This window comes from Molossus molossus, unplaced genomic scaffold, assembly GCF_014108415.1.
Source record: "Molossus molossus isolate mMolMol1 unplaced genomic scaffold, mMolMol1.p scaffold_m16_p_10, whole genome shotgun sequence".
Lineage (NCBI taxonomy): Eukaryota > Metazoa > Chordata > Mammalia > Chiroptera > Molossidae > Molossus > Molossus molossus.
This window is the reverse complement of record NW_023425345.1, coordinates 92,069,185-92,090,201: the sequence shown is the minus strand read 5'-3', so window position 1 is coordinate 92,090,201 and position 21,017 is coordinate 92,069,185. Positions and strand designations below refer to the sequence as shown.

The following is a 21,017-nucleotide window of genomic DNA, read 5'->3' as shown; positions in this document are numbered from 1 at the left end:
ATCCCGCCTGAGGGGCCTTCGCCCGCCCCTTGGTGTCAGCGCTGCGCCGGAGGTGATAGGCCAGGTGCCCCATGAGCCCCGGCCCGGCTCCTTCCCGCTGCCTGAGCCGCTTCTCCAGCCGGGAGCCACACTCCCCTCTGACCAGAGATGCGCGGGCTCTACTGGGGCCGGTGGACGGTCCCCCAGCCTGGGACGGGGTGAGGCTCCGCTACCCCACAGCTCCCCTGAATACCAGCCTGCAGCTTATCACAGAGGGAGAACCGAGGGACGCTGGGGAGAGGGGCGGGTCACCAGACACCGTGCTGACTGGCCCTGTCTCTCAGCTTCTCTGCCCTCAGTTCCCCTCTTACAGCGGGGGACACACCCCTCTCCTGCGGCCCCGTGGGCGATGTATTCACAGGACTCACACTCTAAGCACACAGCAGGCTGTCAGTAAACTCAAGGCCCTGGACTCCACCCCATGGTGTGGTGCGGCTGTGCCCGAGGCGCTTGTGGAGCCCGGCGGGGTGGGAGAGAGAATGCCCACAGGCATGTTCACCAAAGGCCGTTACACTCCCGTCTCCCCAAACACAGGTCATCCAGGGAGTGGGGATGTGCCACCCCCTCTGGGTGCGGCTGCCCCTGGGAGCTGCGGGAGGGAAGGGCAATGTGGGGTTCAAGGTGAGTCCGGGCTGATTTCGGCTGTTTGATGTTCCAGCACCTGCAGTGGCCGGACCTCTGCAAAGTGCCGGTTTCTTTTCGGGACCCTGATGCGCTGGGGCCTTTTGCTCACACTGTGACGGCTTTCAACAGGCAGGCCCTTCTCCCTCTCCGGGGAGCTCGTGACTCTGACGGCCCCCCCGCGGGGACCTGGGAGGAGCCGCCCTGGGTGCAGCTCTGCAGGCTCACAGGCAGGACCGCACCCCCCGCGGGGACGGTGCCCAGCTCTGGACCCCAGCCTTTGGATGCCCCCGGCGACCTGCCATGGCCCAGGCCTCTGTTTCCCAGGCTGCTGGTGTGAGCGGAGGACACAGTGCCAGGAGGTCTGGGCTGTCCTCTCCCTCTCTGCGCGGGGACCAGCCAGCGCCCCCAGCAGCACCCTGGACAAGACCCGCCCAGCCAGGGGTCCCAGCTCATCCTGCCCCCGCCAGGCCAGCCTGGTGCCCTGCAGGAGGTTGGGACAGAAAGTCGGGCTCTTCTGGGTCTCCCCCAGTGACAAAGCTGTGCAGGTGTTACCCACCCGCCGCCGTGCCCATCTGCAAGGCCTGGGTGACCTCAGTGAAGAATGAAAGGGGCCCAGCCGCTGTGGCTCAGTGGACTGAGCATCGCCCCACGGACTGAGCGGTCCTTATTCGATTTCCAATCAGGGCACATGCCCGGTTGTGGGCTAGATCCCCAGTAGGGGGCGTGCAGGGTCAATGTTTGTATCTCTCACTCCCTTCCTCTCTCTCTCTTTTTAAATCCTCACCTGAGGATATTTTCCCATTTATCTTCAGATGGGGGGCGGGGGGGGCGAGAGAGAGAAACACCGATGTGAAAGAGACACATCGACTGGTTGCCTCCGCAGGACCCGACTAGGGCTGGGGACTGAACTTCAGCCATGGAACATGCCCTCGACTGGCATCGAACATGCGACTCCTTGGTCCTCAGGCCGATGCTCTAACCGCTGAGCCAAACTGGCCAGAGCTTCCTTCCTTTCTCTAAGAAAATCAATAAAACATGTTTTTTTTTTTTTTTTTTTTAAAAAGCGGGAATGAAGGGAGCCGGCTAGGGCAGGTATGGAACAGGCACAGCACCTCCCCCATGCGGCCCGCGGGGCCCGGCAGGAGGAGCAGGGTCTCTTTCTCGCCCTCGCTTGGTGAGACTTGTTGCACTGACTTCTGGCCCTGCAGAGCCCGGGAGTCGCCGTCACGAGTATTTATCTGCACGAACCCCGGGAAGTTGGAGGGCAGGGAAGCTGGTCACACCACAGTGGGCCTTGCCTCCCAGAGGGTCCTCTCCCGGGGAGGCCTCCAGTGGGCACAGTGCTGATGCAGCCAACTCCCCGCCTGGCTCCCGCCGCAGCTCCACCAGGCCCACCTCCCCCAGACCCAGCCCCCCGCCTGCCTCAGCCCCCTCCACCCCCAGGCCCTGCAGGGAGGAACCAGGCCAGCAGGACTCTTCCCAGGAGGAGGTGTTGGAGGTGGGCAGACCAAAGGCCTGGGCCTTGGGGGAGGGGCAGAGATAAGCCTAACCACCCCATCCTGATGCATTTCCTGGGCGCAGGACCCCCAAAGCCTGCAGCAGAGGCAGAGGAGGGCTGCTCAGCACCAGTGGGGGTCCCGCTGAATTCTCCGGGGTCCAGAGGGGTCGAGGTTTGTAGCCCTTGGATGTCCTTTCAGGAGCTGGGAGGGAGCAGAGAGTCCAACTCTCTCTCAGCTTCCTGTTGGCCCTGGGAGCCTCGTGTCTGGTGAGGGGCTTGGCCTGTTGTCCCTGGCAGAGTCTGTCCCCTGCCCAGGGATTCTGGCAGTGAGCCCCCAGAACTGAAGGGAGGGGCTGAGGGTCCTGGCAGGGCACTCGATGGGTCTGAGGGGGTGGGCACAGGCGATGGGGCTTCTGGGCGGGCGTGTCTAGGTGAGCTGATGCTGACTCCGCAGGTCTGGCCTGTCCTGCTGAGGGCAGTGGAGGGGGCACATCGGTTGGCTGGTTGGCTGTCAGTGAAAATGCAGCTGGAGCCTCCGGTGCAAGCAGCAGGTGAGAACCATCCCGCAGGTCTGCGGGGAGAGCAGAGGGACAGAGAGATCAGGACCCGAGCGACGCGCCCGCAGTGCCCCAGAGCACGCTTCTCACAGGGAGCGCACACCGGGGCAGGTGGACAGAGGGCAGGTGCCCACTGAGGAGGCGGGCTGCTGAGAGCCTACGATTCCGACAAGCTCCCAGGGACGCCGGGGAGCTGCTGTCCGAGAGCAGTGTTTCTCACACTGACGGGAACAAACTGCCCGGGGGCCTTGTTTAGGGCAGACGACAGTTCTGCACGCTCGGGAGTGAGCTCCGCCCCCTGCTGGCCTGTGGCGCAGCTTCTCCAGGGGCAGCCTGAGCGGTTCCTCTACTCCGTCGGCTCCAACTGCTTATTCTGGATGGTGCGTGGGAGCCACTGGGGAAACCGAGGCTCTGGGAAGAGCACCCAGAGCTGTCTCCAGTTCATCCTGTAAGTCAGCTTGGAATGTGGCACCAAAACCAGGCCCTAGCAGCCTGCTGCCGGCCCCGGCACACCCACCGGCTGAACAAGAAGGGGCCAGAGCACCCTGCCCCAGCAGGGCAGTGCTGGGAGGTGGTTTTTCCTGGTCTCACCTTCCGTCCCTACACCAGAGCGGACCTTTACCCCTCACCTTCACTTGTTCTTCACTTGCCTCCTTCTTCCTTCCTCCTCTTCCTCCCTCCCTCCACCCAAAGATGCAGGAGGAGAAGAGGTGAGACCGAGGCGGCCCAGGACTGTGATCACGCTCCTGACAGTGATGCTGCTGGATCCCGACCCCCACCTGCGGGAGAGGGGCAGCCCACGCCCGACCCTCCTGTGCACACGGGCCAGGTGCATTTCCCCAGATGTAGCAACAATGCCCATCTTCCCCCCATGTTCCCACAGCTGCTGCTGACCAGCGGGAGGAGGACGGGCTGGTGGAGACTCCTGCGGGCTGGTAGCACTCGGTTTCTCTCTGCAAAACTAGCTTAAGGAGTAGTGAAGGGTGCCCCCTTCTCCTCCCGCCCCCTCTCCATCCCACTGTGGGAGGACGGTGGGGCCCTTGAACACCGCTCTCAGCCTTCAGACTCGGTGCAGGAGCCGAGCTCACCCCCCTCAGTACTCAGAGCCACACCCTGAAATGCGGGTTAAGGGGTTAGTCTCCCACTGGCTCTTAGCAGGCGGCGGTTGCAGCCATTCCACCAGATGTCATGCAGCATGCCCTCTCCCCTGCCCCATGGTTTAATGACTCATCCTGTGTTCATCTGGATCTTTCTGGTCCTTGCTAAGGGGGAAGCCCGAGGGAGCAGGTGGACCAGCACAGACTTGTGGCTGCTTCTCCTACAGTGTACACCTCGTGCCAGGGAAGACGGGAGAGCTGGGCACCCAGCATGCACACTCTTGTATGAGATGTGTGTTCCCAGGGCGCCTCCCAGGGAGGGCACAGTGAGGGTGGAGGTCTGTGGGCCAGCTCATCAACGCATGTACACACGTGCACACTCACGCTCGCACACACACACGCACACACATCGCCCTTATGCATGCCATGCAGAGAGGTGACAGATGCGCTCAAAGTGTGTGTGCACAGGGACACACTCGTGCACACGCACACCACCCTGACTCGTGTAGAAGGGTGATGGACACCGATGACCAGACCCCTGAGTGAGCGGCAGTGTCTCCTTCCTGACGGGACACGCAGACATCAGCAGACACTCCGGCGGCCAGCACCAGGGCGAGCAGAGAACACACACAAGTCCACTGCAGGAGGTGTCAGATGGTGGGTCCGGACAGGCTGCCTGGGCCCCGCCTACGTGGGCAATGGGCCCTCTGACAGCAGCCCGGATGTCACACATGGGCTTTCAGCGTCTTTTGAGGTTTTGGAGCCAGCACCCGGCTGTCATCAAGAGCATCAAGGAGGGGCCAGGAGGTCCCAGGAAACCATTCCAAAGTGATCTTTGGTTTCCCCTAATGCCCTGCAGATCCCAGTGTCACCATTTGGTGAGTTGTCTGGGCTCTACCTTGAAGTGTGGGGATGTTGGGGTGGGAGTGGGCTGACTTCTCTTTGGAGCTGTGTGTCCCTGGGCACAGTTACATCCCTCTCTGAGCCTCCGATCCCCCTCTATCAATACGAAAACTCTGACTTCAAGCTAGGTTTCCTCCAGTTCCCGGGGACCAGGGAAACATTATGACAGCATTTTGGCCTTGTCTATGCTGAGCCTTGAGGGTCTTCGAAGTGCCTGGCTGGGCGTGTGTGGGAAGGTGCCTGGTGCCTGGTCCAGCCAGAGGATGACCATGAACCTGGGGACAGGCCTGGCGTGAGCCCTCCTTCAGGCGGGCAGCTGACCTGGACTTGTTCCAGCACTGGCCGGCAGAGGGAGCTGTAACCGAGGCTTGGCTGCGGCCCGGCTGGCCTGGGAGAAATGGGAGGGAGAAGCTGGGCAAGGGGTCATGGTGGTGGCCGGGAGCAGCTCTCTCTGGCGGACACTAGGAGCAGTTCCCCAGTGAGCTGGACCAAGAGTCTTCAGGGTGGGTGTGTGAGCGGGGAGGCGGCGTCTGTGGGCCTGCAGCCACCCCGCCAGGCAAGCCGGCCTCCTGGCCTGCCCTGAGGAGGTACAAGAGGGGCCACGTTGCCGCCACCCGGCTCCTGGGCCTGTTCCGAGTGGAGGTGAAGGGGCAAACTGGTCTGGCCAGGAAATGACCGGGCACTTTGGAGATATGACGTGATAAACAACGACGGTACCATTCACCGAGCATCTGCTATCGGCTTGGCGGTGAGCCCTGTGGTTTCCTCGCTGGTCACCAAACCAGGTATAATTAGCCCCATGGCACAGATGAGGAACTCAGGCCCAGAGTGAGACACCAGCCCTGGTCGTCTGGTGTCCCCCAGAGGGTAGGGACCAGCGGGCGGGGCTGAGGTGGGCGGCAGCGGTCTGCAAGGAGTCCCAGGCCGCCACCGTCCTCCTCTTCCCGCAAAGCTTGTCGGGGCAGGGAGTCTGGGGAAGCAAAGGACCCCGGAGATCTGGGTGCCAGTTCAGCGTGAGACTTTTGGTAAGTCACCTCTCTGGGCCTCACGTTCTGATCTGTAAAATGGGGAAGACACTGTTACTCGCCTGGCCTGGGTTTCAGGCTGTGGGGATTTGAAGAGAGTGTGTCTGAGCCACTCTGAAGTCTACCGAATGTCCACTTACGGAGGCCTTCGCCTGCGCCAGGTGCTGCTGGTGTGGCACGCACCACCTCGTTCTCATCTGGCCCTTGCCGGTGGGGAAATGATCCACATTTTGCGGATGGGGTTGAGGGGCAGGGCAGTAACTGCTCAAGGTCACACAGGACTAGAGGCGGGACGGGGCTCAGGTCCTCTGATGCAGCCACTGCTCTGACCTCTTCCCTAGACGGTGCGTACAGTGCGGGAGTGGGCAGGGCAGGGCAGGACCGAGCGCCCTCTAGCACCTGCTGGGCTGCAGCCGGAGTGTCAGGGCCCTTGCTCACTGTATCTGCCCCTGCCCCTGGGGGTGCCCCTTCAGACTCCTCTCCTGACCCGTGACTAGAGTGACCCACGAGAGTAACGCTAACCTCCTGGATAGCGGCTGGGAGAGGGTGGACCGGTGAACCAGAGCAAAGGGCGCGGCTCCTGCTCAGAGCAGAGAGCTGGGTGTACCCAGGGGAGCCCATATCCACAGGTGTGCACACACGCACACACACTGAGGAATGAGTGCATGCCAGGCACACACACATGCACATACATGTGCATCCAGCCCCCACCAAATGCATGCGGACACCGCGGCCCACACACACCGCAGCAGGCGGCACACACCCCACGTGCACACACAGGTGCATGCGCATACCTGAGCCCACTCACACTCCTCTCAGGTCTCTGGGCATTTTCCTTCCTGTTTCCGGGGAAAGAGTGACCGTGTGACTCATCTTTGGCTGGGAAGGGAAGGGGAGAGGAGGGCGGGGCATAGTGCTTGTGCAGAGGGTCAGAGGTGAGAGATCACAGCCCAGGGCAGGGGCTCAGAGCTCTTCCACCTAGCCCCCTCCTCACCTTCACTCAACTCACCTGCAGGCAGGCCACCCCGATGCCCACCGCCCCCATGAGCAGCAGGTGGTTGGCCAGGAACTGCTCCAGTTTCGTGATGCAGCCTCCCTGTAAGGTGACAACAGGTCACACACACCTGGACCCAGAAGTGGCCAAGGATGGGGAGAAGGGTTGGCTGGGTGCTGTATCCACCTGGCTGAGGGAAGGCCAGACACTTAAAGGGTACGGTCCAGCTTTTCAATTGCCCCTGGGCGCTTTGGGTGACCCGGGACCGGCCATGATGTCCAGAATCTCTCAGGAGCAGGACTCGTCCCAGGGCTCTGTGTGGGGTGCATCTCTGAAGGCCCAGCACTGTTCATCTATGGCCAGTAAATAAGTGGGCCCTGCTCCCCCCACCTGTCTGCCCCGAGCCTGCCTTTCAGGGCCCAGGATGCCAGCTGGAGCTAGGGTGCTCACCTCCACCTTGTAGATGTTGGAGGGGTGGGCCCTCTGGCCGCAGCGGGCCACCACCGTCTTGCAGCAGCTGTCGGGCACCTGGCGGCCCTGGGCCTCCGGAGACAGGATGTAGGCGCTGCGCTGCCAGTCGGCGGAGCTGTTGCTCCCGCAGCACTTGAACTGCGGGGAGACAGAGGGCGGCGTGAGGCTCACGCCAGGGTGGCCAGCAGCTCGGTCCAGGGAGCAGGACCGTCATTCCCACAGCAACCAGCCCCTGTTGTTCTCCCTGGGACCTCTCCTTCCTGTTCGCTGCCTCAAGGAGACTAGGCTGCTGTCCTGGGGCAGGGAGGCTCTGTGAGAGATGGCAGGGAGGGAGCTGCAGGGGTCCTGACAGTGGGTGCTCTGGGGGGTGGAGCCCAGGGCAGGGCCCCAATCATGAGAGATGGCTTCCGGGTCATCCGGGAGGCAGAGCCCCAGGGACAGGGACCCAGCCTTGCCAGAGGTTCCCAGGCCCCCATTCAGGCCTTGGAACCTCAGAGCACCCCGCCCTGCAGGGACACAGAAGTGTCCCAGAGGCCACCGAGCGGGCAGCTCGGCAGTGACCAGAGTGCTGACCTGGACCCTGCGTCCTCTGCATCTCCCCCGGGGCAGGGACGTGCCGGCCCAGGTCTCAGGTGATTGAAACACAGGAAGTTGGTTCCTTCTCACCCTGTGGTTTTCGGACCGAGGCTTAGAGTCCCTACACTGGCCACAGAACAGGGCTGTTTGAGGTGGTGCCTGGTGAGAGGGGCTGGTGGGGTGGGAGGTGCATTTCGTCTATTTGGCACCTACTATGTGGGGAGCCACGCTCCGCACTGGGCTCAAACAGGAGTTGATCCAAGTGTAACTTCCTAGGGTCTAGTAGGAGAGATGGCAGGGCCAGGGCGCGTGGGCGAGAGGGAGGGTCCGAGGGCGGAGCTGGTGGAGGAAGCGCAGGGGCTGGCGGACAGCAGGTCCTGCGCCTGGAGCCCTGCGCGTCTGTCCCCGAGCCCAGCCGAGCTGTCGCCCGCACAGGATTTAGCCTTTCTGGGCTTCACTTCACGGCTTGTGAAGTGGAGATAACAGCGCTCCACGGGGTGGTGGTGAGGGCTGAACCAGGGGGTTCACAGACAGCACTTGGCGGAGTCCTGTCCGGGGTCGGCGGCTCGTGAGAGACACCTACTACCTGTCCCATGGTCACTGCACGGATAAAGGCACGTGGTGTCTCCAATATGCGCGGTGGGGCATGAAGCCACCGCCGTCCTGGGGCTCAGTGTCCTCATGCCTAAGATTCGGGCCTGGGCCCACGGTCCCTCATGCCCCTTGGGTTCTAAGTTCCTGGTGCCCCCCCAGGGGGACTGACTCGGGGGCACAGCGCTGGCTCCCAGCCGCGCCCTTCCTCTTGCTGTCCCCATCCCGCCTGCCTAGCCCATCCTCGCAAACCCAGGCCCCCTTCTTGGCCGCTCCAGGTGGCCTCCCCAGCCCCTTCCCCCCACTCTGAGGGCCCCCCGACTAGCACTTACTGCGTGTGGCCTGTCGCCCTGAGGGCAGGGGTCTGGGCAGTCACCCCCCTGGGAGGCGGACAAGCCTGCACTGAGCTTTAGGTGGACTGAGCAGCAGGGAGGGGCTACGCGTGCGGGTGTGGGCGCACTTGTGTGTGCACAGGAGACCTTGGCCACTGTTTGAGACGAGACCCCTCCCTGTGCAGCTGACGGGGAGCTGAGCGAGTCTTGGGGAGACAGGGAGGTGTCCCCAGCTGAACTGAGGTGCCCCTGGAGCTCAGAGCCCTCCTTGCCCTGTTCCCACGAAAAGGCCGAGGCCTCCGGCCGGGCGGTAGGTACAGGGCAGCAGAGCCACAGGGCGAGGTGGGGTGGCAGGGACAAGGGGCAGCAGCCGAGGGGCAGGGGGAGCTGCCTCGCAGTCTCAGACACAGAACTGCAGACACAGACCCCACACACCCCCTGGGTAGAAATGCCCTCCATCTGTGCTTGGGGAACTTGGAATGAGCTTAGTGTGACTGAGGAACTGAACTGTTGTTTTTTTTATCCTCACCCGAGGACATTTTTGCATTTATCCTCAGATAGAGCAGGAGGGAGAGAGGGAGGAAGAGAGAGAGAAACGTCGATGTGAGAGAGACACCTCGAGTGGTTGCTACCCACATGATCCCAACCGGGGCCGGGGACAAACTACGACCAAGGTACGTGCCCCCACTGGGAACTGAACCTGGGCCTCTCTGGTTGGTGGGCCAAAGCTCTAACCGCTGAGCCAAACCGGCCAGGGCGAGGAACTGAATTTTATATAAAATGTAGTCACGTGTGGCTAGTGGCTACTGTTTGGGGCCACACAGGTCTGAGGTCTGTTTGCCCCTCCCCGCCCCTGGCAGGACTGTGGGCCCCCTGGATGGGTTGCTGAGACTCCTCTTAGAAAGGCCAGACCACGGTGCTGTCCCCAGCGCTGGACGGCACACGTCTGGCACGTTCTTGCAGCGGCTTAAAGGCAATACCTCTGTGGGGCCCCAGGGGTCCCCAGCACCCCGCCCCAGGGGAGGAAGGCAGCCCCTGGAAGGGGCCAGGAGATGGAGTTCCCCCGGGACGGCCAGAGGGGCAGGCGGCAGGTGGAGCCATGCCGGGCGGAGGGCGGAGGAAGAGGGAGGGAAGCCCAGGCTTCAGAAGCACTTTGCACGGAGGTGGGGCTGCTCATTCGTGCACATGTGACGCTCACACCTATGAGCAGCTGCAGGTGAAGGAGGAAAGTGACTTGCCCAGGGCCACACAGACGGAAGGGACAGAGTCGGGGCTGAACCCGTGTTGGAGGGCTTACATCCTGCTGCAGGCGGTCGACGGAGGTGGTGATCTCCGCGGCTCCAGGCTGCCCGTAGTTCTCGGACAAAGTCCGGGCCAAGTGCTGCTTCAGCTCATCACTCAGCTGGAGGGTGCAGAGGGGAGGTGGGTCAGCAGAGCACCCCCCGGGCCCCCAGGCCTGCCCCTAAGTGTGTCGACACCAGCTCACTCAACAGCACTGTGTACTCTGAACCGTACGATGTGCTGGTTTCCCCACAGTGTGACGGGACCCTCGGCGCACAGCCGACAGAGCTATGACATGATGTGCAGAAGCTGGGGCCCTAACACAGGGGTGGAGGTGTCCGGGCAGGGCTGAGGGACAGGCTGCAGGAGGAGACAGCTCCTAGGCACAAGGGTGCTTTTAAATATCCATTGAATTCCATTTTGATTATGAGAGGCTATTCAAAATATTTACAATCATTACCCAGTGGGCACCCATTGGCACTATAGGTGCTGGCTTGAAGCACCCAGCATGGTCATCAGTCCCGACCAGCTGACTATCAGCCTGGCTGTGACCTTGAACCCCTGATTCAGAGGGCACCCGGCAGGAGAGGACCTGACTGGCCCTTCATCCTCGTCCACGCGGGCAGGCGGGGCGGGTGCTGTCTCTGTCGGCTGGCACGCAGCCCTGGCCCGTCCCCGTGGATGTCCGACAGCCCACCCGTGTTCCACTTGCCATAGAAGGGCAGAGGGACCACCCCACCTCCCGTGGGCGCTTCCCCCCGGCTCCCATGGTGAAGACATCACAGCACCAGACAGAGGAGAGAGTGACCAGAACTGGGACACGAAGCAGGACCCAGCCGTGCCGAGGAGCGAGGAGCGCTGGGGCCTGGGGGACAAGACCACCCTGCGTGCGGCTGCCCGGCTCCACCGCTGTCCTGGGGGCGCCGGTGGGGTACGTGAGGAAGAACTTCCACGCACCCTCTGGTAGTACACGTGGGCCAGGACCCCCGCCACCAGCTCCACGAGGAAGATCACCAGCAACAGGCAGAAGTACTAGGAGCAAGGAGAGAGATGGTCACCACCAGGATCGGGTCTGGGCTGGCAGGTGGTACTTCAGGGCCTCTGTGAGAAATGTTCCCCTAAAGCCCCGAGGGACGTGGGGCTACGCCAGGGACCCCGCGCACAGGCCAGCTTCCTCTCTTCCCGCAGGCACCAGTGGAGGGGGCTCTGGGCATACCCCCTCTGCTGGTGAGCTCTGCACTCACCCTGCGGTCCACCTGTTTACCGCCCTCCGCCAGCACCTCTCAGACACCTGCTGGCCGCCAGGTGTCATAAGTAAGATGGTGTTGCCCTCAGAGTCATCGCTGGGGGACAGACACGCCAGTGATCACAATGATGTGTTTGAGATGCTACTGTAGACCCAGAGACCTAGAAGTAGGGAACAAACTGACAGACCTCAGAGGAAAGGGGGGTGCGGGGGTTGGGAAGACCTCAACCAAAGACCTTATATACATATATGCATCATCAATGGACACAGACAACAGTGTGGGGAAGGCAGTCAATGGGGGAAAAAGAGGGTGCATCTGTAATACTTTCAATAATAAAGATTAAAAAAATAAATGCTACTATGGGGTAAGCCTAGAAACTGTGGGAGGCTCCTGGTGGGAGAGGGCAGTCAGAGAAGGCTTCCCGGAGGAGGTGACACCTGAGCGGCATCTCTGAGGATGTGTGGGCATTTTCCAGGGAAGGAGGGAAATGCCTGCCGGGCCGAGGGGAGAGCATGGGCAAAACCTGGAGAGCGCAGAGGCGCGGGGTGTTTGAGTTCAGGGGTGCGGCTGGAGTGTAGGGACTCCCGCAACCAAGGGCTGGAACGGCACAGAGACCCCGGGAAGGGCCTTCTGGGGGATTCTAAATTTCCCTCGCCACTGCCTGGCCTGCTCCAGGCTCGGGGTGCTCTGCACGCTTCACAGCCCTGCTGCTGCTGGTTTCCGGGGGTGCCCTGGTGGTGCCAGACCTGCCTCCTGCCCCGTCCACCTGGCGTTACTCTCAGGGAGGCACAGACGCTGCTGGAGCCTGGTGTGCGCTCGAAGGAGCAACAGGTCGGACGTGCACGCCGGGCCCACGTGACTGGGAGGAGACGGTGAGGGAGACAGCAGGCTACAGGTAGGGACGGGAAGCGGGAGAGGAGGAAGGAGAGGGAGTCCTGTTGCCTGAAACTGGCCCTCTGGGCAAGCGCAGCCCTCCTCCTGAGCGCTGGTTGGCAGGGCCTCCCCTCCTCCAGGCACTGCCCACCGCCCAGCCATGAGGGCGGCAGCCCACCGTCACTCGGTCACTGGATTGCCGGGAGGCAGGGCCTGTAGGTGAGCTTTGAAGCACCAGGGTTCATCCACCATGAGGACAGCTGACAGCTGGCAGGGGCTCCGAGGGTTGACGGGGTGGGCACAGCCGGAGGGCAGGGGCTCCGAGGGTTGACGGGGTGGGGACAGCCGGAGGGCAGGGGCTCCGAGGGTTGACGGGGTGGGGACAGCCGGAGGGCAGGGGCTCCGAGGGTTGACGGGGTGGGGACAGCCGGAGGGCAGGGGCTCCGAGGGTTGACGGGGTGGGGACAGCCGGAGGGCAGGGACTGTCCATCCATTTCAGAGGCAGTGCCAGTACACAGGCTTATTGGCCTTGCCCACTGGCTCCCAGAGCCCAGCAGGGGCCTGGCAAGGGCAGGACTGAATGCACAGGGGAGAGGACATTTCACGGAGCAAGAACTTTGACCCAAGAGCAAGGCCATGCACTGCACCAGGAAAGGCCTCTGGCCTGCACATCTCGGGTGTCTGTCCCACCCAGGACTGGGCCCCGTGGTCCCACTGGGTGGGGCGCCCAGCAGCCTCTGGAGCCCTGTGCAGGCTCTGGGTGGAGGCTCGGGCTATCTGCACAGGGTGCTCCGAGCTCTGGGCACCCAGAGGAGGTCCAGAAGTGGGGAAGGCAGGGTCCCCAGGGGGCACATCCCCTGGGCCCGCTGACTCTCCTGCCGTGGGGAGGGGTTTGCATGAAGGGGCTGTGTGTGCCTGGTCCCCGAAGGTACTGCATGTCATCCACGTGCGCAGGAGGCTGATGAGAGGTCTGGGGAAGGGGGGTCCTTTCTGCTTGAGGAGCCGGGTGTCTGACACAGGGCCTGAAAACCTGACGGATGATGGTGGCATGTCAGCTGACTTGGCTTTGAGTCCAGGCCGGCCCCTCGCTGGCTCTGGGTGGGTGACCTCTGGTGGGTGTGAATGAGAACACTGTGCTCCAGCGAGAAGGTGCTCAGTGCGTTGGGTGGGCTGGATTCCGCCGTCCTTGGTTCCTTGCTCAAGACACCACCTGTGGTGGTCCTGCCGGTGGGACTGAGCCAGGGACGGTGGCCCTGCGCTGCCTCCCCTGGAGGCCCGACGGGGGGGGGGGGGTGTCCACGCTTCATAGTCATCTGAACTGCCTCCTGCTCCGCAGGGGGGCTGCTGCTTCAGCGGTCACCCTCGGTCTCCCCAGAATGACCGTGAGCTTTGGGGGGACGGGGCCACTGGAGCGGCGCTGGGTCTACTGCATGCTCAGTGACACAGTGGGAACCGGCCAGAGTGGGCCGGAGCTGGGGGCAGGAGCCTCATCTGTCCTGGTCTGTGGGGACTTTACCTTAGCTTAATGTAGGTCAGCGGCCTCAACCTGGCTCGATTTTGCCCCCAGGGGACATTTGGCAATGGCTGGAGACTTTTTTGTTGTCACACTGGGAGAGGGATGCCACGGGCACCTAGCAGGTGGAGGCCCAGGGTGCTGCTGACACCCTCCAGTGCGCAGCGCAGGCCCCCTGGAGAACCAAGGCTGGCTGGGGGCTCAATTTGCATGAGTCCTACACACTGAGAGGCACAAACAGATCGAAGGAAGGCTACCCAGCTCCTGAGAAGCCTGTAAGGGGGTTGACTCTGTACCTGCCCAGGGTTGGGGGCACCTGTGCGGCACGCTGACCCGCACGAGGGTTGGAGAAGCAGAGAGAATGACACCCATCCAGGTACATCCCAGGAGCGCTGGGTGCTTCCCTGGGGACAGTGTGCTGTCTGAAGCAGCTGTCCCTAATGAGCTGGGCAGTGGGGGTGAGCGGCCATAAACGGTAGATGATAGACTGACTAGGAAGCGAGAAGAAGGTTCTGGAATTATCTTTTGCCTTTACATTTGGTGTGGATTTTGAATTATTAAACAACAGTCAGTAAAATGTTCTCAGATACCCATGTGTAATATTTCAAGGAGCCAGTATTTACGGGCCTGGAGCCCTCCCCTTCTCCCAGCTAACCAGCCAGGGGGGCCCCTGCTCCCCCCTTCTCCCAGCTAACCAGCCAGGGGGCCCCTGCTCCCCCCTTCTCCCAGCCAACCGGCCAGGGGGCCCCCTGCTCCCCCCTTCTCCCAGCCAACTGGCCAGGGGGGCCCCTGCTCCCCCCTTCTCCCAGCTAAGTGGCCAGGGGGCCCCTGCTCCTCCCTTCTCCCAGCTAACTGGCCAGGGGGCCCCTGTTCCTCCCCTTCTCCCAGCTAACTGGCCAGGGGGGCCCCTGCTCCCCCCTTCTCCCAGCTAACTGGCCAGGGGGGGCCCTGCTCCTCCCCGAGCACTGGGCTCTCTAGAGGGGCCACCAGAATCCCTCTCCCTGGCCTGTGTCTTAGGAGGTGCTCACCCCACTCAGGTGTGTTGGCCTTGTTGGAAACAAAGCCGGAGAAGCAGAGGAAATGCTGTTTTTCTACAGTGGGAGCAGTGGAGAGGCTGCCTGTACACACATGCACGCACATGCACACACACGCACACACGTGCACGCACACACGCGCTCACACAGTGGAGAGGCTGCCTTTACACACACACACACGCACATGCACACACACGCACACATGTGCACGCACACACGCGCTCACACAGTGGAGAGGCTGCCTGTACACACGCACATGCACACACACGCACACACGTGCACGCACACACACACAATAATCAGTCCTTCCCCGGAGGAGTCCGCACACTGTCAGCGGAGTGGGTTCTGGGACAGTACCGTCAAGGCCGCCAGCTCTCTAGGCTCCGGCCCCTCGGTGAGCCCTTCCCAGGAGCACACCCACTCAGCACACCCCTCCCAGGGCAGTGCAGTCCACGCGCGCGTGCACACGGGAGCTGGGGGCTCGTCCCAACGCGGCTGGCGAGCACACGGCTGAGCCGGACCTGACCGCAGGGGGCCTGGCTGCAGAGCCTGTGGGCACCTGCTGCTGTCCTCGGCTGGGGGATGGGCTGGGCTCCCCGAGCTCCGTAGGGGGTCAGCAGGTTCGGGTGGGTACAGGTGTCAGGAGAGTAAAGAGAGGGTGCTGATGGAGGGACAAAGGGGAAACCAGGACACCCCAACTCCCACAGACAAGGGTCTCTCACTGGCCCCACTCAGTCCCCATTCCTCAGTGCCAGCAAGCACCTGGCATGCTCCAGGGGCCCCTCCTGGCCAGGCTGCCCTCCTCCACCAGGGCCCCTCTAGCAATAGCACCACAGTGGCTTCCCCCCCCAGGCCGCCCTCCTCCACGCCTCTCTCCGCTCCGGGGTCACAGCACCAGCTCTAGCGCTACGCCTGCCGCCTGCCCTTCGCCCACTCGGCCTAGCCGCACCGAGCTCAGTCCAGTAGCTACCTGCACACGCTGGGCAACACCCCGTGTGCAAACAGCACCCTGCGCACAGCCAGGCCTCGCTCCCTCCGTGCCGCCTGCATGGGGTCCGCAGCTGTCAGCCGTGAAGCCTCAGCTCCCGCCAGGCCCACAGCCCCCCCTGAGCTGGAAGTCCCTGGCTGTGACCTCACTGCTGACATCTCCCGGACCCCGATCTGACCAGCGGGTCTCACGCTGGTCCCTCTCCCCAGACTGTGTGCACTCTGACCCTCACCGACCCTCCTGCTCTGCCCTGTATCTCGTTCTGTCTTCACGGGCCCTGGGCACGGGTGTGGGCCTGACCCCCTTCACCCCAATTCCTCCCGCACCTCCAGCCCACTCAGGTTTTTGTCCCTGGCCTGCCCCTGCTCTGAGGGCTGCCCCTAGTCCTTCCAGAAGCGACCACCTGAGTCCTGGTGGACAGAAAGCTCTCGTAGCTTCTGCCCCAAGAGCCCTCAGTAAGAACCAGGCCATTTGGAAACACTCCGAGCTGGACCCCACAGGGAGAAGGAACCAGGTTGGTAAGCACACAATGGGACCCGGTCATCTCCTCCCCTAAACCATTACCAAAGCTTTTCCCCTCAATTCTTTAAAGGAACAGTGTGAACGAGAAGTCGGATATTTTCTAAAACTATATATAGATCCAGGATGAAGCTGGAATGGTACAGTACTTTCTGAACCAGACCGATACTTGCCTTAATGAGAGGCTCTGCAGGGAGTCTGCAGTGGTGTTTCTCACTGTGACATTATGGTGACTAATTAGAAATGGAGGCCTCAGAGGGACTGAGGGACTCCGCGGCATAGGACAAGCTGGCCCAGGTGTGGCTTCTGGGGCAGAGTGACTGGTTCTACGAGACAGGGCGGCTGGCCGCCATCCTCGCGGTGAGTTTTAAGAACTTGAAGCAAGTGCAAGATTAGAGATGGAAACCAGGCCACAGTCAGGGCCTCGAGGCGGGGTGTCCAGGCGGTGGGGACGGGAGCAGAGGCTGGGCGTAGTCGCAGGGCAGCGGGGCACAGGAAGAGAGGACCGAGACGCTGCCAAGGTCAAGTGGCCGGGAGAAGAGCCCAGCCGGAGGCTGCCCGCCGCCGTGAGAGAGAGGAGCACCGTGCAGGCTGGTGAGGGAGGGCAGGCAGCTCGGAACCAGCCCCACAGAAGACGGAGCCAGCCGTTCGAGCGGCAGTGACCTCAGGGCGCATGATTTTCTGGCGATTAGTCACCGGCTGGAGGCCGTCAGGGCTCAGAGGTGCAGCTGCCTGGCCTGTTTGTGCACAAAGAGAGGATGTGGATTTGGGAACCTCAAGCCATTCCTGCAACGAGATGTCACTGCTGGAAGGATGAAGGTGACCTCTACCCTCCTGGCCCCAGCCCAGGGCTCGCAGCCGGGCCCTCCACCCACAGCCAGGCCGAATGCTGGGACCCAGCCACTGCACCTGGGCTGTTCCGGGAGGACAGCGCTCTGGCCGGTGGCTGGTGCCAATACCCAGTCCTGGCCCAAGGAGTTGGGAGCAGAGAAGAGGACCCGGACTGGGGTGAGGAACGCCGGCTGACGGAGTGGGGAAGTTGGAAGAGGGCAGGGCAGGAGTAAACCAGGTCACTGGGAGGCAGGAGCCATTCAAGAGACGTCAAGAGAATGCAGCCGAGGCCGCCCAAAGCCCCAGCCAAAGGGCTGGGGGTGCAGAGATCACACGGTGAGAGTTCATGGGAGGAGAACACAGTTTTAGAACTACAAGCCAGAGATGCATCCATAGCTGTCAGGTCAGGACTGCCAAGGGTCCAGACTGAGTGGGCTGAGACAGCGGGTTCCAGAGCGGACAGCAGGGCCTGGCCAGCTGGCTGAGGGATGACCGCCACACACCCTGGGAGCACGTAGCCAGGGAACTGGAGGATGCTGCGGTCCAGTGGACTCGGGCGTGGGGAAGTGACTGATCGCTGCCTCTTACTAGCCCCCTGGGGCCTGGAGGCTCCTGCGGCTGTCTTCTCACAGGCTGGGGGGACACAGTGAGCCTGCAGGCGCCTGTGCACAAGCCTGGAACAGGAGGGGCGTGTGGGCCGGGGGGGACAGAGGACGGTGAGGGGGACGGGATGGCGAGGGTGACGATAACAGACTGGCTATGGGGGAAAGGGAGGGCTGAGCAGGAGGGAGTCCTGTCTCACCTGGAGGTTAGGAGAAGTCCTAGTGCTCAGACAGGCAAGAGCTGACAAAATTCAAACAGGAATTTAACCCCCACACAGCCTTTGTCTTTTAATACAGGCGTTTTGTCTTCCTCTCTAGACTCCAAGCCAAGAACCGGGTCTCAGTCCCTTTTGTGTCTCCTCCCCTTCTGTGCCCAGCAGAGCAGGGGATTCTGGAAATGTGTTGGAGATGCTTGCAGAGGTCGATGAATTAGGAGCCTCATCAATGTAACATGGTGCACGAGTTGCCGAAAACCAGGGAGAGGGAGGTGGTGGAAGTTAACCGGTTGTAAAAACTGCTGCGTATAGAAAACTTGCTGCTACAGGTGGGCAGTGATCGGGCCCATCCCCCGCAGCCTGAGAAAGGTGGAGCTTGAACCCAGAACGGTGCTGGTCAGAGAAGAGGGACATCATACAAGACGCCCTGGTCTGGGAGTCCGGGCCCAGCGTTCCTCTGTGAAGATGCTGTGTGACCCTAGGCGACTCACTCACCCTCTCTGGGCCTTTTGTGTAAAAAGTGGGGCTTAGGAGGGAAGAATGTCTGGTGCGGCCACTCCGCCTGTCTGTGCAGGGTCAGGACCACGCCCCCTCTCCTGGCGTCCTGTTCCCAGCAAGGACCCTGGAGGAACACCCACTGCTCTCCCTTTCTTACTCACTGCCGCTCTGACCTGTTTGGGGGAGGCCCCCTGCCCTCCCGGGACAGCCTGTCCTCGGGATGCCGTCCTCTGCGCTCCACCGTGCAGTGCCAGTGAGGCACGGAGCTGAGGGGTGGCTAAGGCTTCCGCCACAGAGATAAAGCCACACACTCTGAGCCACTGTTAGTAAAAAAGATGACCTTTGGCCGCCATCTCTGTCTCCCGGGTCTCATTTTTTAGTGTGACTGCATAGTTTGATGGGGCAGGGCACTGAGTGTCAGAGGGAGGCAAGCTTCCCAGAGCCAGTGCCAGGACCTGGCAGGAGAGGAGCTGACCAGAGCTGTCCAGCCCCCACGCCTGACCTGGCCCCACAGGTGTGGGGAGTGCAGCTCTGAGGGGTCCTGCCCTCTCCTCCGCCATGGCTCTCGGCAGCGAATGAACGCAGCCAGCTCCGGCTCCCTGGTGAGGAGCACAGGGTGGGGCGTGCAGTGATCCTCTGAATGACTGACTTGCCTCTCCAAGCCCCTTTCTCCCGTCAGCCCCTTAAGGGCCGAGCTGGGAACTGACCGCTCTCAACAGCCTCCAAGTGCTGTGGTGGCCTCAGGAGGGGTCTCCCGCCCAGATCAGCTTCTCCACTGCCAGGCCATGGGAGGCGGGGGGTGTTCTTGTGCAATAGGTTCATTTGACCATCGACAGGAGTGAAATGTCACTGGGAAGGAAAAACATCTGCAGGGGCCTGTGGGCTTCCCAATAATTGGTTGAAGGACTACCTGCTGTTGAGATCATCTATTCCAAGGCTCCTCTCTCCCAAGAGGCTCAGTGACCACGGTGCCTCGTTAGGTGACAGGCACTGTAGCTCATCTCTTCCCATTTATGTGGTTAAACTCAGACTCTGCCAAGGAAAGAAAGCTGAAGGGTGGAAAGGCAGTGTGTATTCCCCAGATGAACTCTTGGACTGGGGATGCAAACAGATGCTGCTTACTTGCCATCCCCGGCCTTCCTGCAACACACACACACACACACACACACACACACACACACGTGCGCGCTTGCTTGCATGTACACACATGTACACACACACGCTCGCGCGCACACAGGTGTGCATACGCGCACACACATGCTTGCATGCACACATGCTCGCACACGCACGCTTGCACACACGCTTGCACACACTTGCACGCGCACTTGCACGCACGCGCACACACTCGCACGCGCGCGCGCACGCACACACACTCTGACCCTCCTGGGTCAGCCCTGCTCTGAGACTTGCTCAGGGCCCTGGTTGGGGGTGGGGAGATAGTGAGCCCCCTATGGGCGATACCCACCCACGTAAATGGAGTTGAACTTTTCTCCACCTGGGTCCAAATGCTCTCCGTGGCGCACTGACGGAGCTGACTGCTGTCACACTGCCAGCACCCTGACAGGCCCTCACTTGTGAGTGCATCTGGGTCACCGACCCCCAGTTCCCACCTCAGTGCTCCAGCCTTCGGCCAGCAGGCAAACCCTGGGCCTGAGTCAGGAGAAGGGACGCTCGTCCCCTGTGCTGCAGGCACCCAGTAGGAGGGGCGTTAGGCCAGCCTGGGTCAGCAGAAAAGGCCCTGGAGCAAGCCCTGGGCGTTGGCTGGGCTCTGCCAGCTCCTGGCCACGTGACCTTGGCCAAGTCTCTTTCTCTCTGTGCTAAGCAGCTGTGGGGGCCCTGGGAGGAGGCCCTGTGAACAACTCCGGTTGTTTAGATGCCTTCTCGAAGGAGCTTGGTCATCGTGGTGGTGATGTAATGTAATTATAGCCACACTTTATGATTTTTATATAATGTGGCAACTCATTTCCTAAGACCTAAAGTACTTCCTCGTTCCCCTCATACCACACCCCATATACAGATGGGGATACCAAGGTGGTCAGGGGGGCTGAGTGGCTTCCCTGAGGTCCCACGGCACATTGGGCAAACCCCATGACAACCTGCTTCCCAGCCCTAGTCCTTCAGTCTAGGCCTCGTTGTGCAGCTAACCACAGCTGGATGTATTTGATGGGAGTGTTACAGTCTGGCGTCCCCTCATTTTCAGAAACTGATTCTAGAACTTCTTACTTTTTAATCTGCCCCATAAATATAAAAGAGCTCCTGACAAAGACCCAGGTTAGCCTGGGCCATCCATCATAATCTTCATCAGGCTTCAGATAGAACAGTTTCCTGAGCCCATATTCAAAACTCTAAAAATATCCCTTTCCTTTGATCAGGGTGGCCTCTGTCCGGTCATCGGCCGTAGGCTTAGATGGCCTGAACCATCTGGCTTCCTTACGTGGCCTTCCCTAAAAGGAAGAGCTGGTGTGAATAATTTAAACCCCGTTCCCGTCCCCTTTGCAGGTTTTCGATGCCAAGTGACCATCATTCAAGCGCCAGCCGGGATGTGCTATTCCTGTTCCTGATGGACCTTTCCTTCTCGGGACAGTGACTCTGAGGGGCTGCAGACATGCGGGGAGAAAGGTCTGGGCAGGACAGGCCTGTGCCCTGTGTGAGCTGGACAGCTCTCTGCAGGTGCTTCTTGGGAAATTCTGATACCAGGCCTCTCCCTTT

The 21,017-nt window shown here is 61.6% G+C and overlaps 1 protein-coding gene across 2 annotated transcripts in view; it reads right to left on the bottom strand.

The window, feature by feature from the left end:
• Positions 1-2,653: 2,653 nt before the first annotated feature.
• The window catches only part of TSPAN11 (tetraspanin 11), a 60,259-nt gene continuing 41,895 nt past the window's right edge, over positions 2,654-21,017 (bottom strand). For both annotated transcript variants that reach the window (XM_036252453.1, XM_036252454.1), the window contains exons 5-9: positions 10,946-11,020; positions 10,005-10,109; positions 7,188-7,346; positions 6,753-6,839; positions 2,654-2,732 (exon numbers count right to left, since the gene is read on the bottom strand). In XM_036252453.1, coding sequence (XP_036108346.1) covers positions 2,673-2,732; positions 6,753-6,839; positions 7,188-7,346; positions 10,005-10,109; positions 10,946-11,020 — 486 coding nt within the window. In that variant the 3' untranslated portion in view covers positions 2,654-2,672. The remainder of the gene's footprint in view (positions 2,733-6,752; positions 6,840-7,187; positions 7,347-10,004; positions 10,110-10,945; positions 11,021-21,017) is intronic.